Source organism: Centropristis striata, chromosome 16 (assembly GCF_030273125.1).
Source record: "Centropristis striata isolate RG_2023a ecotype Rhode Island chromosome 16, C.striata_1.0, whole genome shotgun sequence".
NCBI classification, from domain to species: Eukaryota; Metazoa; Chordata; class Actinopteri; order Perciformes; family Serranidae; genus Centropristis; species Centropristis striata.
In genome coordinates, this window is record NC_081532.1 from 18,639,551 (window position 1) to 18,653,471 (window position 13,921).

The 13,921-nt window shown below is 39.6% G+C and overlaps 2 protein-coding genes across 2 annotated transcripts; both read right to left on the bottom strand.

Moving 5' to 3' along the window:
• Positions 1 to 1,652: 1,652 nt before the first annotated feature.
• On the bottom strand, positions 1,653 to 2,931 carry LOC131988331 (b(0,+)-type amino acid transporter 1-like). Its single transcript, XM_059353449.1, has one exon. The coding sequence runs from the start codon at positions 2,831 to 2,833 to the stop codon at positions 2,111 to 2,113; it is 723 nt and encodes a 240-aa protein (XP_059209432.1). The 5' UTR covers positions 2,834 to 2,931; the 3' UTR covers positions 1,653 to 2,110.
• An 802-nt stretch (positions 2,932 to 3,733) lies between these two features.
• utp25 (UTP25 small subunit processor component) lies at positions 3,734 to 13,248 on the bottom strand. The gene is made up of 12 exons (XM_059353492.1): positions 13,032 to 13,248; positions 11,689 to 11,728; positions 11,278 to 11,455; positions 10,946 to 11,191; positions 10,658 to 10,746; positions 10,148 to 10,558; positions 9,449 to 9,665; positions 8,717 to 8,919; positions 7,075 to 7,257; positions 6,576 to 6,685; positions 5,679 to 5,924; positions 3,734 to 4,508 (listed from the first exon to the last, which is right to left on the bottom strand). Exons 1-12 carry the CDS (start codon positions 13,130 to 13,132, stop codon positions 4,253 to 4,255), a joined length of 2,280 nt encoding a protein of 759 aa, XP_059209475.1. The 5' UTR covers positions 13,133 to 13,248; the 3' UTR covers positions 3,734 to 4,252.
• Between the last annotated feature and the right edge of the window lie 673 nt (positions 13,249 to 13,921).

Here is a 13,921-nt window from a genome sequence, read left to right on the forward strand (position 1 = left end):
GCAATGAAATTCATAGGGGTGGTACAGACTGGCCCCTGTAATGCACACACCCCGACGGCAGCATGCCCCGACACACATGTACTGCGAGGGCCCATTCAGTACTGCTTGCAGTCCTAGTTAGCTATGCTTTTTGTGCCGTATGGGAAAATAAACAAACATAGTTATTCTTTTAGGGAAGTTGGTTAATTTGCATTTTGTCCAAAATGAAAATATACCCTTTTATCTCAAGCATACAGTAGTATCTAAAAAAGCGTATTTACCGTCACTTTATTCTGGTATCATTTAGTTTTCAGTGCTCCCAAGTCAACAATTCGTGTTACAAAGTTTATATGATGAAAACAACAAGGTCATTTTGACCCCAATAAAAAATGAATGTAATACACTCACAGTTAATAAAACACTTACATTTTATTACCAGCTGCAACAATGTGACTGCCATTGTTTTCAATCAGTCCGTGTGTGTGTGTGTTACTGTAGCGGAACTAACACAGATGCAGGTTTGTCACCATGATAGTTGTCACAAGAAGCTGTTTTAAAACTTTACAGGTCTGCAGCTGAAATAAATTAATATAGGTGAATTGATTTATCATCCAAGCTGTACTTTCAGATAATTGTAGTGGGATAAAAAGTTAAATATTTTCCTCTCAAATAAAGTGAATTTGAAGGTAGAATGTGACATGGGATTAAAACACTAAATTAAAGTACGGGTCACGACGACTGGAGCTGATCCCAGCTGACATTTGACAGTCAGACAACCAATCATGCCCTCATTCACTCCTATGGACAATTTAAAATCACCAATTAAACCTAAGCTGTATGTCTTCGGACTGTGGGAGGAAGCTGCAAGCCGGATTCGAACACGCGATTGGTTCAATTCTTGTCTTAAAATAGTCATTTTTATTAAGAATGTATGAAACCTTTAATGATAATTTTCCCTATATGAGTTTTTTTCTCATGCTCTGAGCCATAAAAATCTCAAATTCAGCAACACTTACCAGTTTTATTCCTAACTTTATTCTGAAGGTTTTTACAGAGGGGTTTGTACTGCGAGGGCCCATTCAGTACTGCTTGCAGTCCTAGTTTTGTATTATGATTTGGTTGAATATTATTATAGGCCTACATTATTTTTAGTAACATTTGAATACAGTAACTGTTTTACAGCTTTTGCTTTCTTTAGTGTGAAATTGGAAAAATATATGACGTCTGTATTTCAATGAACTGTGGGTAATAAAATCAGTCAACTCTTGTCAGCACCTCAAACGAAAGTCTGCAAAAAGGGCCCCTTGTGAATTGTGGATTTGGACAGCCCTCAACAATTTTTTTTTTTTTTAAATTAGGGGAACTCAGGCTCCTTATTCCATGGGCAGGTTGCTCTATGTCCAAGATGCAAATTAATAGTACAGAAAACTTGGAATTATAGTGAATCTTCTCTTAATTTAATCCACCGCCTAGGACCAGTTTGCATTGGGAGAAACTACCATGGGCTATTGTCCATGATGTCCCTGCAGAAACAGATGGAACAGTTCTGTGGGCTGTGAGCATGTTTTACCCTGGAGAGAACTCCGTCAGGTACCGTTGAGAATCACATCATTTTTGAATTTTTTTTAAAACTTTGTTTATTAAGTTTTTTCACAATAAAACACAGACATACAGGAACACTCAGAACAGAATCCCCACCCCAAAAAGTAAAAATAAATAAATATATAGATAGATAAATAATAATAACAATAATGATCAATAGATGACTAAATCTAAGATAATATAAGTTAAGTATGTTGTAAAAGAGGACATGAAAAACATGAAAAAAGGAGAGAATTGAGAATCACATAATTTGTAATGCACAAATGTGTGTTATGTGAAATTAACAAGATTGCATCAAGCTCTTAAGTGACTGTATATAATTCTTTTTGGATGATTCATTATGACAAAATATCAATTCTGGTATCTTAGTGGAATGGTATCTGTCATGTAATCTGACCCAGACTGCATTGCTAATTGCATAAGAAAGTATATTACCTCTCGCCCTTTGGTTTATCACTCAATCTTTACAATCTATAGTTAACCACCAGTTGACCTTCTAAATTAAAGTCTTTAACGATAAAGTTTATTGTTAGAAACAGAGAACAGTACTTACTTCTGGATGTTTCAGCTCCTCGGTTACATAATTCAAAGTGTTCCATCCACCAAAAGACCACAGGCCCTGATAGAAAGCAATGCCAATGGAATTGGCATCAACATTTGTTCCCTCAAAGGAGTTATTAAAGTTCTCAGTGTGTCCTTGGAAAAGCTTCACAATACCTCCCAACACGATCACAGCCATCGCCAGCAATTTCACAACCATGGAAATCACCTGGATGGTGGTGGCCAAGCGGACGCTCATACAGTTCACCACGGACAGCACTATGATAGCTATTGCAGCAACCAACTTCAACACCAGCTGTGGAGGGGTGCAGCCGCTGTAAAAGGGGGCCACGACATATTCAGCAAAGCTCAACGCGATTCCTGTGGAATTTGCAGGTCTCATGACAAGGATGAAGCTGAAGACAAACATAAAAGCCACCACTTTTCCTGATGTTCGCAGGAGGTACATAAACTCTCCTCCAGACTCTGGTATGACTGTGCCCAGTTCAGCATAGCAGAGTCCCGCCAGCATGACTATCATGCCACAGCAGGTCCATATAACAAGGCTGGCTCCAGGGCTCCCAATAGCAGACAGCACAAACTGGGGAGTTATAAAAATCCCAGATCCTATAATGGTTCCAGCAATGAATGACACAGCCCCTATAAGCCCCAGTTCCCTCTTCAGGTTGAGTCTCTGTGTCTCAGTCTCCATTGTTTGATTGGAACTGTCTCCCTGAAGGCATTTACAGTGGGTGGTAAACACAGACTGCGATATCTACGGGGTGTACGTTGGAACAGCTTATGACCAGGCTCCTGAAATTACTTATACACTGGAGATAGGTGTGGTAAATATTAAATCAGTCAAGTCTTGTTGGCACTCCATGCGGAAACTCTGGGAGTCTGCAGAAAGTCTACCAGAAGCCCCCTGTGAATCATTGATTGGGACAGCCCTCACTCAGGATTTAAAGAACATACTTCTGTTCTAGGAAGAAAACCATCTGATCTGATTTTTCAGATAAAGGGGGAATTCATTTTTATTTTCCTTTGTATGATGAAGTTGTGAAAAACGAGACGGCACGGGTTCCTGTCCTTTTCGTCTTGTCCCCTTCAGACAAAAGGAGAAAGTCTTACTGTGTGCATGTGTGGAAATGATGTTACCTGACAAAATCTTTTTTTTTTTGTCATTTCATATTTTAGTAATTTTATCTTGGAGAAAATGGATTTTCTTCTCCATTTAGAGCAATGGAGGGAAAATAAAGTCCAATCCTAAATACTTATAGAAATAAAACTTATGTGCCAAACACAAAAATCAAATCAAATACATCACCTGTTTGGTGGAGGTTAAAAAAAAAGGAATCCCTCAGTAAGTAATCTATTTCTCAAGACTTTGTAATACATTTCTAAAGACTACAAAGTCAGTAATGTATTTCTAAAGACTTTGTAAGAGATTGTAACGGGACACACCATTTTGCATTTTAAATATGTAATCCTGTTTCTTGTTTTCTGCTACTCCCCAACCCTGTCCGTGAGATTGTTAGCAAGGCATTATAATAAGAGGTACTATTTCTCAGGCACAAACTTCTGAAAAAACTTGAACAGACGAAGGCAATGATTGGTTTGAAACACTTATATTGGGTATCCCACCATACTTACAACTATCAAAACTGATTATGATCGTCAGTTCAGCACTTTCAGGAAAGGTACCGTTAAAAAATATTTACTCAAATAACAACATAGATGATGAAAATAAAATGTTTTTACTGTATGGTGAATCTGGAAACACACATGCAACCAGTGAGTGATGTTTATACAACACCTTATCACAGTGACCATCTACAAGCTTTATGACACAATATAACAATGATTTATGATCTCTGGACGACTTCCACCTACAACACATTAAACAAAGCCCATAATCATGTTGTTTTGTCCAGGCACATCAAGTTCAAATGGAAACCAATACATAACTGCACTTTTAATTGGTACACTTGATTCTGATGTTAAAACAGGCTCTCTGTGATGTGTCACATGGAAATCCACTAACGCAGACCTTTCTAGTTGCACTTAATCCAAAGGTCAACCTGGTCCTTTGGTTTTATAAAGTGGTCCTTCTTTTATCTGCCCAGCTCTGTCATGAAGCTTTATCTTCCCTTCCTGTAACAAACAGGTGAACAGTCTTGTTGGAGTGCAGCATCTGTCCGGCTCGCTGGGCTCCGGTGATGGCGGCTAACTTGTGGGCGTCGTAGCGGGAGTATAGGGCGGTGCAGGTCCAGCTGGCCTCCTCGCCCTGAGCCCCCGCCGTTAGCATGTTACACACCTCGTTATAGAAGTGGGGGAATGAGGGCAGTCCATAAAATATCAGGTTCTGGATCCCTTTGATGGTGTACCTGAATAAAAAAAAAAGAGGTGAGAGATTAGAGTTTCTGCAGGGCCCACCAAGTTTTACAAGTTACACTAACATACTGGCCAGTTTTGAGCAGTAAAAAGGCAATTATTTCTGATAATTGCTTTGTACTGCTTTGATAACTCTAACATTAAGGATATAACAGTTTCCTGTGCAAACAATCCATAACTTAAACAATTTTAAGTGTGTAATCTGACACAAAAACATTTTAATACTTACTGCCTACAGTAGTGATACCTAAGACTCAAAGCATACAGATATACAGGAGATCAACAGGGGTGTTGCAATGGCTACTAAAACATGATTATTTTAGTGTCAGAAGAGTATAAGGAATTGCATTGTTGCTTGGGGTACAGTTATAGCTACTTACGAATACATCTGCATGTTTCTATCATTAATACAAGCTCCAAGCTACACTGTGTCCTTCCTTGTGACATGAAGAGAAAATGGGCTTGAACTCTCACAAATACACAACTGAAGTTCCAAAGTTTGAACTCTGTAAAAAGGATCACATCTGTGTCCTTCACCTTGTTGAACTTGGTGATGCGTTATCTCTTAAAAAAGGTGAAAAGGATTAGTCTTTTAGAGTTTTACGACCTGGGAGTTATTCCACTTAAAAGGGAAAGACAGGCCAACTGTACGCCTTCAATGCAATTTTTTTTTCCACTGACTGTTTCAGATGATTATTATTATTATGCTACAACTAAGCCTCAATCTTAATTCTTGTGACTTGTTTCTGTAAAAAGCGGTGGAAACACGAACCAGAAGGAGAGAGTAGTGCGTAAAGCTTAGCACAGCTTTCTCAACACAGCTTTCATTAGTTGGATACAGACAGCCAAAGGGGAGAAGAAATCCCATACCAAAGCACTTTCTTTTAAAGAAAAATGCTGTTGAGGGAGTGGAAAGACCTGCTGCAGATAAAAGTAGACAGGTACTGTCGTGTTGACCTGGCACCTTTTCCTTAAAGCAAATTTGCATAATGTGGTCAGACATGGGGAAATAGGGTCCAGGTTGAAATACAGAGAAAGTCAGCTTACTACTACCTGCTCAACGATAGCAGACTGACCCTGTGCTGCAAAACACAAAACCCCCCTTGAATCCAACACAGAAACAAACACAAGTGGGGCAACCTGATGAGCTTTAGACAACTGACCTCTTGTAGAAGTGGAATCGTTCAGTGAAGAGCAGGAACTGTTTGTCCCCTTTCTGGAAGAAGTGCCTGGTTCGGGACACTTCAGACTTGCTGGAATACTCGCAGATGCTGGCAAAGTTTATCTCCTCTTTCTTCATGTAGTTGCGCAACCGGACGTAGTCGAAGTAAGACGGGATGTAGATCAGAGTGTGGGACATTACTGAGTCCCTGTACTGAGGCAGCACTTTATCTACAAAGAACTGAAACCTACAGGCAAGATGGGGGAACAGTGGAAAACAAATTGTTACTATGATCTAATTTTTTTAATTGGACATAAATCTACATCATGCCATTTAAATAAAGGGAAGCAATGTGCTAATAACATGAAAACAAAGGGTTTACAAGAAACTCGAAAGAAAAAACTATTTAAATGATACACACAACTCATTTAACAGCTTAAAAGGAACCACATAAACGAATAAAGAAAAAGGGAAGTAATAGATTGACAAAAGTAGATTGACAGAGTGTTATCTCAGAATCTCAATATCTGGCCTGTGCTTAAATAAAAGGAGCTGAATATTACTGTCAACAGTAAACAGAATGTCTGTCCTTGAAAGGAGAAAAGGCGGTTCATATAACTCTATAACTATGCCTGAAATCATTTTGTTTTTACATTTTCTTTAGTATCAAAATTCTCCAGTGATAGCTCTCAGATACACTGTAAATGGGATAGCTAATCACCATCATTTGACTGCTGTCAATTTAGCAAAATGTAAACAAAAATAGGCCAAAAATGGGGCAAAATTTGTAGTCTTAAGCTCATTGAATCAATGAACACATGATATTTCCCCCAAAGTATTTGGAAACCCCTGGTCTTTGTCTTTGGCGGATAGATGTCCACATATGAGCAGTCCTTACCGGGCATCATGGTCCACAAAGCTGTCAGAGGAGAACATCTGAAACACGTGAGGCAGCTGAACGAGCACCTGAGAGATGGAACCTGTTTTTGGCATGTTCTTAACGGATATCTGGAACAGAAAGCACACAGGGAGTTTAAAGAAAACTATCAAATAAATTGTCAAATAGCCATTTAGAAGTGTTTTCATCAGATATCGGCTGACTACAATAGACAGCTTAGTGTGACTAGGACGATTAACTCAATCAATGACATCATTTCTGTCTCTAAGGCTATGTTCACACTGCAGGTTAAGCTTTTATGGTGGAAGCCGGGGAGGTTATGAGCAGAAGATAACGAGAAGAAGGATGAGGAGAAAGAGAGGTGTATGTGGATGAGGAGTCAGAGCCAGGAGTGATGGGATCGTAATAATCACTTGCGTAATCGCCTGCAGTAGTATTACAGTCTGTCCTGAATGTTCAGTCCCAGGAGCTGATGAAATGATAGCTGTGTATAAAGTACCTGTCCCCGGTAGTTGGCGCAGTGCTTGGTGAGGATGCTGTTGATCTGTGGGTCCTGGATGGAGCTGAACACCAGCGTCTGCCGGTAGTGCCTGGACCAGTTGTTCAGGTTCCACATCCTCACCCTGGAGAAGTCCACTCCGTGGGAGTCCAGCGGCTGCAGGTTTATGTGCTTCATCACATGCTGAAGAGGAATGGACAATGTGATTTTTTTTTTTTTACAAGACATCAACTTCAACAGTAGAAGTATAATGATGTTTATGGTAGTGGGTGAATAAGCAAATTTCAGTTTTTTTTATTGAATCAACTACAAGAACACTCAGGCTACTTAAGCTTGTAAATTATCTTCTCATAAATTAACTAAATAAACGGGACAAATTTTCACACTAATGGAATTTAACTTTGTACATTCATAAACTTAAATAAATTTAACTAATTGGTCAAAAAAAACACACAAAAAACTTGTGTACTATGTCTCTATAGCCGTGTTTCCTTTAGTGGGAAGAGTGGCCGCTGGGAAAGTCTCAGGCCACGCCCTCTCAAATGTCCGCTCACTCTGCGTGTCTCCATTACAAAAAAGGCCCCCAGAGGGATTTACGAGACCCCGGAGGTGACGTATGGTTTTCAATCGTTGCGTAATCGCTTAACGACAGTTTCGACTGTAATCCGTGATCACATACTAGACGGATTAAAAAAGGAAGACGCAATTGTGACCGCCATCGCTAACTGTGCATAACGTCTGCTGATCATAAAAAACCCAGCATGGCTTATTATGCATAGCGTCTCCGCTGATCATAAACATTGTGATCATGAATTAACCGGCATAGCTAACTGTGCACAGAGTGTCCAGTGCTTGTTGTAAACAAACAGAGATCGCTAAGTGAACACCTCCTGCAGCAGCAGCACATACACACTGTACTGCTACAGAGCTAACTGTTAGCCTATTAGCACTGTGTAACTGTGCACCTCGTTCAGCGACGCCGGACTGCACTATGAAAGGGCAAAAAAATCACACCTTTGCAGGATCACTATGAACGGCCTAAGGCGAACGGCACTATGAGAGGAGCTTATGTTTCTTGTCGCTTGTGAACTTGTGAGCTTGTCAACTTTTACAAATGCAGCGTGTTGTTATGGCGTCGAGTACTACGTCACATCCTGCTTAGCATTCTATCCAATCAGCACCAGGCTTTTTTCAGGTGAGAAAAATGGCCCTGCTCTTCGACAGGGCCAAAAAAACTCAGGTCAAAAGACCGCTCAGTATGGCTCATATTTAAATTAGGGGTGTTTCGGCGACTGAGACCTGTCTCATTCCCGGTATTGGACTGTAATGGAAACACCCCTATTGTCCCTGACTAGGACAATACTTGCACATTGTTTCCTCTCTGTAGAATAAAGAGACAGAAATGAAAAAGCCCCAAGAAAAAATTCTGTGAAAAGCATTTGGATGTTTATCAGAATCCAAAAATAGTGTCACCCTCAGAAACACTGAGTAACTTACAGTAAAATGCTAAATTATAACATGGTCTGATTGATCAAATTCTACAAAGATGGTTACAACAGCAGATGGCGCCACATTCCTCCCAACAGTGTTAACACAACAAGACTGCAGTAATATTTCATGTTGAACAGGTGTGTATTCTTACCAAGACGTGCTCCCAGTTCTGCATGAGTAAGACATCTGACTGGTCCAGCACCAGCATTTCAATCGAGGAGAGGAAGTCAAAGTCTCTCTTACTTTCTCCTTCTGCACCCAGCACTGTACGGAGGCCGAGTGGAGACGCAATGATGATGTCCGACGAGTAAAAGGGGGAGTAGAGACGTATGCTGCTCCTCACAATAGAGATGCCTGGAGAGGAGAAGGGACAGAAACAAGGTCTCAGACAGAAAGACTTAAGAGGCTTATCAACAGTGTGTGGTAACGCTTTATATTAAAGTCCTTGTAATAACCATTAATTAACAAGTAATAAGGCCCTTGTAAGTCCTTACAAGATGCTTATTAACATTATTGTGTGTTTATAAGCTTATATAAGTGTTAATAATGGCATTACAAACACCCATGACCCACCCATTATGTCTTTGCCATGCCTTTATTAATCTTATTTTGTTTGCTTATTGATATTAAAATATACTTTCTTGCTCATCTATTATAAGTTAACTGTAAGTTAACTATGCTTTTTGCAACTACCGGATCTAAAGCGAGAACAATGCCTTATTACTTGTTAATTAATGGTTATTAAGGACCTTATTCTAAAGTGTTACCCAGTGTGTTAACCAATTACCATTTGGGTTCCTTTCTTTTTTGAGAATTAGTGGTAGTGGGCAGTGGATGTTACATAGAAGTTGTGAACTGGTGACCTACTGTTTGTTAACTGTACCTATCCTGAAGTGATCATCCACATTGCCGGAGAAGACGGCCCTGTAATCGTCTGGTCTCTGCAGATTGGATGGCTTGTCATCTTCCTCTTCTCCAAACTCTTCCTTGAACCTCTTCTTGCTGCTGACCACCATCTTCTTGCCTTTAGTCTCCAGCAGGTTGATGAGATTCTGGACGACCTGCAGAGCTCTGCCTCGGAACGGAACGAGAATCAGGACCTGCAACGGTTATCACAAAAGAGCAGGAATAAAAAAACATTGGGATTTTTAACACCTGTGGCCTTGAAAAAATGATGATAGCATTATATATCACGACCTAAATAACCCAGAGGGAATCCAGTGAATCATACTGCAGCTTCTGTGCAAGGTGGAGCATCAACTAATGCAACTGATCAAACACAATGCAATTAGGGAGTTTCTCTCAGATCACTCATGCATTTCATAACAGCTGGAATCGATTCTCTTCAAGGTGAAATGTGATTTGTTCTACTAACACACAGGCAGGGAGATTGCATACACCAAGTAGAACTGAGGAAGTTACTTTGAATTATTTTATGAAAAATCCAATATCCCTTGTACAGAAATGTGCGTGATAACTGTGTGCAAGACTGTACAATTTGCAATTAGTCTGTGCATTTTTATGCACAATTTAAAAAAAAAAAGTTGTTAAAAAGCCAAACATAAGGTATTGAGTCCTTTACCTTGGGTCGGGTCAGTCCTTGGTCTCTGGGTTCGTCCTGTGGTTCAGCTCCAGCTTTACCCTGAGTTTTCTGCTCCCTTAGCAGCGCGTTGTGAGCCAGGACCCGGGAGTTGGCCTTCAGTACGTGGTTGAGCACGTGTAGGCAGTATACACTGCAGATCTGTGGGCCCTGGTTCAGAGGACAGACCTCTGGGTAGTAGAGGTCCTTGTAGGAGCCCAAAAGACTAAGCAGCTCGAGCTGCAATGGGCTGATGTCCACAGCCTCCCCCTGAGGGTTTGACGCCTGGTTCAGATTCTTCCACTCGGTCTCCAAAACTTTGTGGAAAACAGGCAGGTTTGTGTCTTTCTGCGAGCTGATGGATCCAAACTTCTCCAGGGGGGTGGTGCAGAGTAAAGAGCCCAACTTTGGCCACTAAATATGAAGGAAGGTAAAGATAGTAAAGCTTATCATCTGTAGTTAAAATTTATGCTAATAAACAAGGTTGATTTAATAGAATTGTGTGCTTCATACCGTGATCTGAGCCTTGGCTTTGCTGCCCGAGGTTATCTTTTTCACCTCCTCCTCACCAAGCTCTATATTCAAATGCTGTACAAAAACGTCTGTAAATATAGAAAAACCCTGTAAAACATATGTCAGTCAAATCATATTCCTCATTTTTTCTAACCTCAGAAGCAGTAAACTTATTTTTAAAATAAAATGACATAAAAGCATCTCTTTAAAAGTTATTAGACAGGGAACGTAGTGTGGTATATATGAAATAAGACAAAAAATTCTAAATTTAACTGAATTTCTTCTTACCTTTGTCATCTCCCTGCTCTGCTTCGTTTTCAGTTTCCTCTTGTCCTCCTTCTTCTGTGAAGTTGGTCTCCAGACAGAACTGGGACTCATTCTCCTTGTCTACGAACTCCTCTCCTGCCTCCTTTTCCACCATCTCCTCCCCTTCTACTGCTTCAGTCAGAGCCTCATCTGCATCTACAGGTTCTTCTTCTCCCTCTTCCTCTTCCTCACCATCTTCGCTATCATCTCCATCTCCGTCACTGTCCCCTAGAATAGAAAAAGCACAGAAATATTCAGTTGACTGCAATACTTTGGCCTTAATTGTCGCCAGCGTGCAAATAAATAAACAACACCTTCAACGACAAGCTCCTCTTCTTCCTCTTCATCATCAGTGCTCTCCTCTTCACTCTGGTCGTTACTGATTGGTTGGCTGAGAGTTGAAAGAAGCTTCTGATAGGCTGTTTTCTGCTCTGGCTCCTCCTCGTCCTCCAGCTCATCACGCTCAACGTCAGACTGTTCTGGGCTTTCTGGCTGTAACAGAGGTGAGGACAGAATGTCTTTTTATTTGCATTAATATAATACAGGTATAGGTAAAACATTACAAGACTATATCAGTATATCAGTGACTGGGTGGTAGGTCCATGTTATTGTCACTAAAAAACATGATGTGTTTTTTCAGTGACAGTTACTACAATCATCAATCTTTTATTACATGGATTGCACTTTATGATTTCTGTATTCAGAAATTGTACAGTGCTACTCACCAGGTCCAATATCTCAGTTCTGTCAGGTCTTGCACCAACTCTGTGACAAGAAACAAAGGGAAAGTTAATCACTTAGACAACCAGCATATTTTATAAAACTACAAACATGACTTAATATTAAAGGGGATAGTCTGGGCTGCTTGCTGGCATGTTAGTAGTTAGTTATACAGAAGATCTGTGAAAAATAAAGATCTGTGCTCTTTTTCAATGGGTACATAATTCTAAGATCTATGCCATTAGTTTGAGTGGAAAAAGGTATGGCTATGAAAGTGTTCGGTCGGCCATGTCTTCCATTCTTCTTCTTTTTTTTTTTTTTTTTTAAAGCTGACTCATAATTTGCCTTAATGTATATCTATATTTTAATACTTTCTTTGTTTTAATGCACAAACATACCATAGCAAATTCATTGTATGCGAAAACCTACTTGGCAATAAAACTGATTCTGATTCTGGTCTAGAACAAAGTCCCCTGACGGACAAGCAGCCAAATTACAGTCTCTATCAAAGTTAGTTCACATGATGATAGGTAAACATTTAACTCACTGCACTGGCTTCTTGTGTGTCAAATTAGAGATTTTAAAACAATCTTATTTGTTTACAAAGCAATGGATGAGTTACTTGTTTGTTATGAAGCATCCAGACCCCTGAGGTGATCTGGGACAGGGTTACTCAGTGTTCCCAGGATCAAAAACAAGCAAGGTGAAGCTGCATTTGCTTCCCTCACCTGTAGAACAAGCTCTCTGAATACCTGAGGTCTGCTGAAACTATGGGCTCATTCAAAGCATGACTGAAAACATCACTGTATACTTAAATACAAATCATAAATACAATATATCTCGTGTTTCAAATGATTTTATTTTCTTCTACTATATTTTATTTCTACTTTTAATGTGGCTAATAATGTATATTGTATTTTGCATATATTTTTATGCCTATAAATGCCTTATTCAACTGGTATTTCTTCTGCTACTAGCCACTTTGCTAATAAACGGGCCAATATGTGCAGTAAAGGACCACATTAGGCATACATTAGCAATGTGACTTTAACCTGTCATCTTCAAAAGCTTTCTCTTCAATGGTCTGCATTTTAACAAGTGGAAAAATGAACTAAAGCACCTCAGGGGAAAAACAAACTGCAATAAAAAATACTGCAATTTATCGACTATGTCTATAACGTTACGTTTTAGTCATTTAGCATTATGTTTTTACTAATAGCAAATATCAATATCAGCTTTCTGAGAACATGCCACTGTATCCAGTCTGAAAGAAACTTAGCTAGTTGGCTAACACAAAAGTAGCTTAATTATTTCTTAAAGACAGGCCGGAGTATGCTGAATTGCTTACACATCATGGAATGGATGCTCCTCTCCAAACTCCTTCAAGTGTTTCTTCTGTTTTTTGGTTAAACTTGTGAAAAGCTGCTTATTCTGCCTTCTTTTCCCCATGTTGACACTGTGCTACACGTGCGGGTCTCCAGCTTCTTCGTTGGTGGTAAAGCAGTAGGAGTGTCACTGCGGCCTACAGGTCTGGAGTGGAACTACAGGTTTGCGTTGAGATCCTGGTCGGTGACCTGAAGGAATTAGATACATGTACTGTATTGTTGTGTGCTAAATAAAAAAAATCATGCATTTGAATAAACTCACATTTTTACAATTCCTCTGTAAATCAGAGGATTGTCATCAAATGCAGTGAATATGTAAAATAGGCTTCGCTGCTGAGGAAGAATCTTCATTTTTCAACAAAGCAACACTGTGTGATGCTGGAGAAGTTCAAGAGTTTTTGGGGCCCCAGACAGAAAAGTGTTATGGGTCTCTTTGAGAAGCAGGGTGACAAATTAATCTTGGATTTATGGATTTGGATGATGGATTTGTCAGGGTGACAGGAAGAGGGAAATGTTTCACATGTTTGGAGTAAGGGTGAAAATAGAAAATGAAATTCTCTATGGTTGAACAATATTATGGACCTATCGTAACCAATTGCTGTTGGTGTAAACCCCTGGAAACTGATAATGCCCTTGTGCTGAAATGCATTTCTGAAATTCATTTATAAAATTATTTAACACTTAAATGGGAAAATTACCATTGTCATTTGCGCTTGCTTTCACCGGTGAAAGCATAATCAAATTTCCTCCAAATTAATGTTTTTGGAACCAAATCACAACACTGATTTTTCTGTGTTGTTCCAAATGTCTTAGTGTACTGATGTAATAATCTGGAGGGGTCTTTGACCATTTT

Bases quoted from the DNA above. Each gene is read 5' to 3' on its own strand.
- utp25 (XM_059353492.1), bottom strand. From the start codon at position 13,132: ATGGGGAAAAGAAGGCAGAATAAGCAGCTTTTCACAAGTTTAACCAAA. The intron at 11,456-11,688 runs GTGAGTAGCACT...CCTCTGTTACAG, and splicing joins GAACTGAGATATTGGACCTG to CCAGAAAGCCCAGAACAGTC. The intron at 9,666-10,147 runs GTAAAGGACTCA...TAACCGTTGCAG, and splicing joins AAGGACTGACCCGACCCAAG to GTCCTGATTCTCGTTCCGTT.
- LOC131988331 (XM_059353449.1), bottom strand. From the start codon at position 2,833: ATGGAGACTGAGACACAGAGACTCAACCTGAAGAGGGAACTGGGGCTT.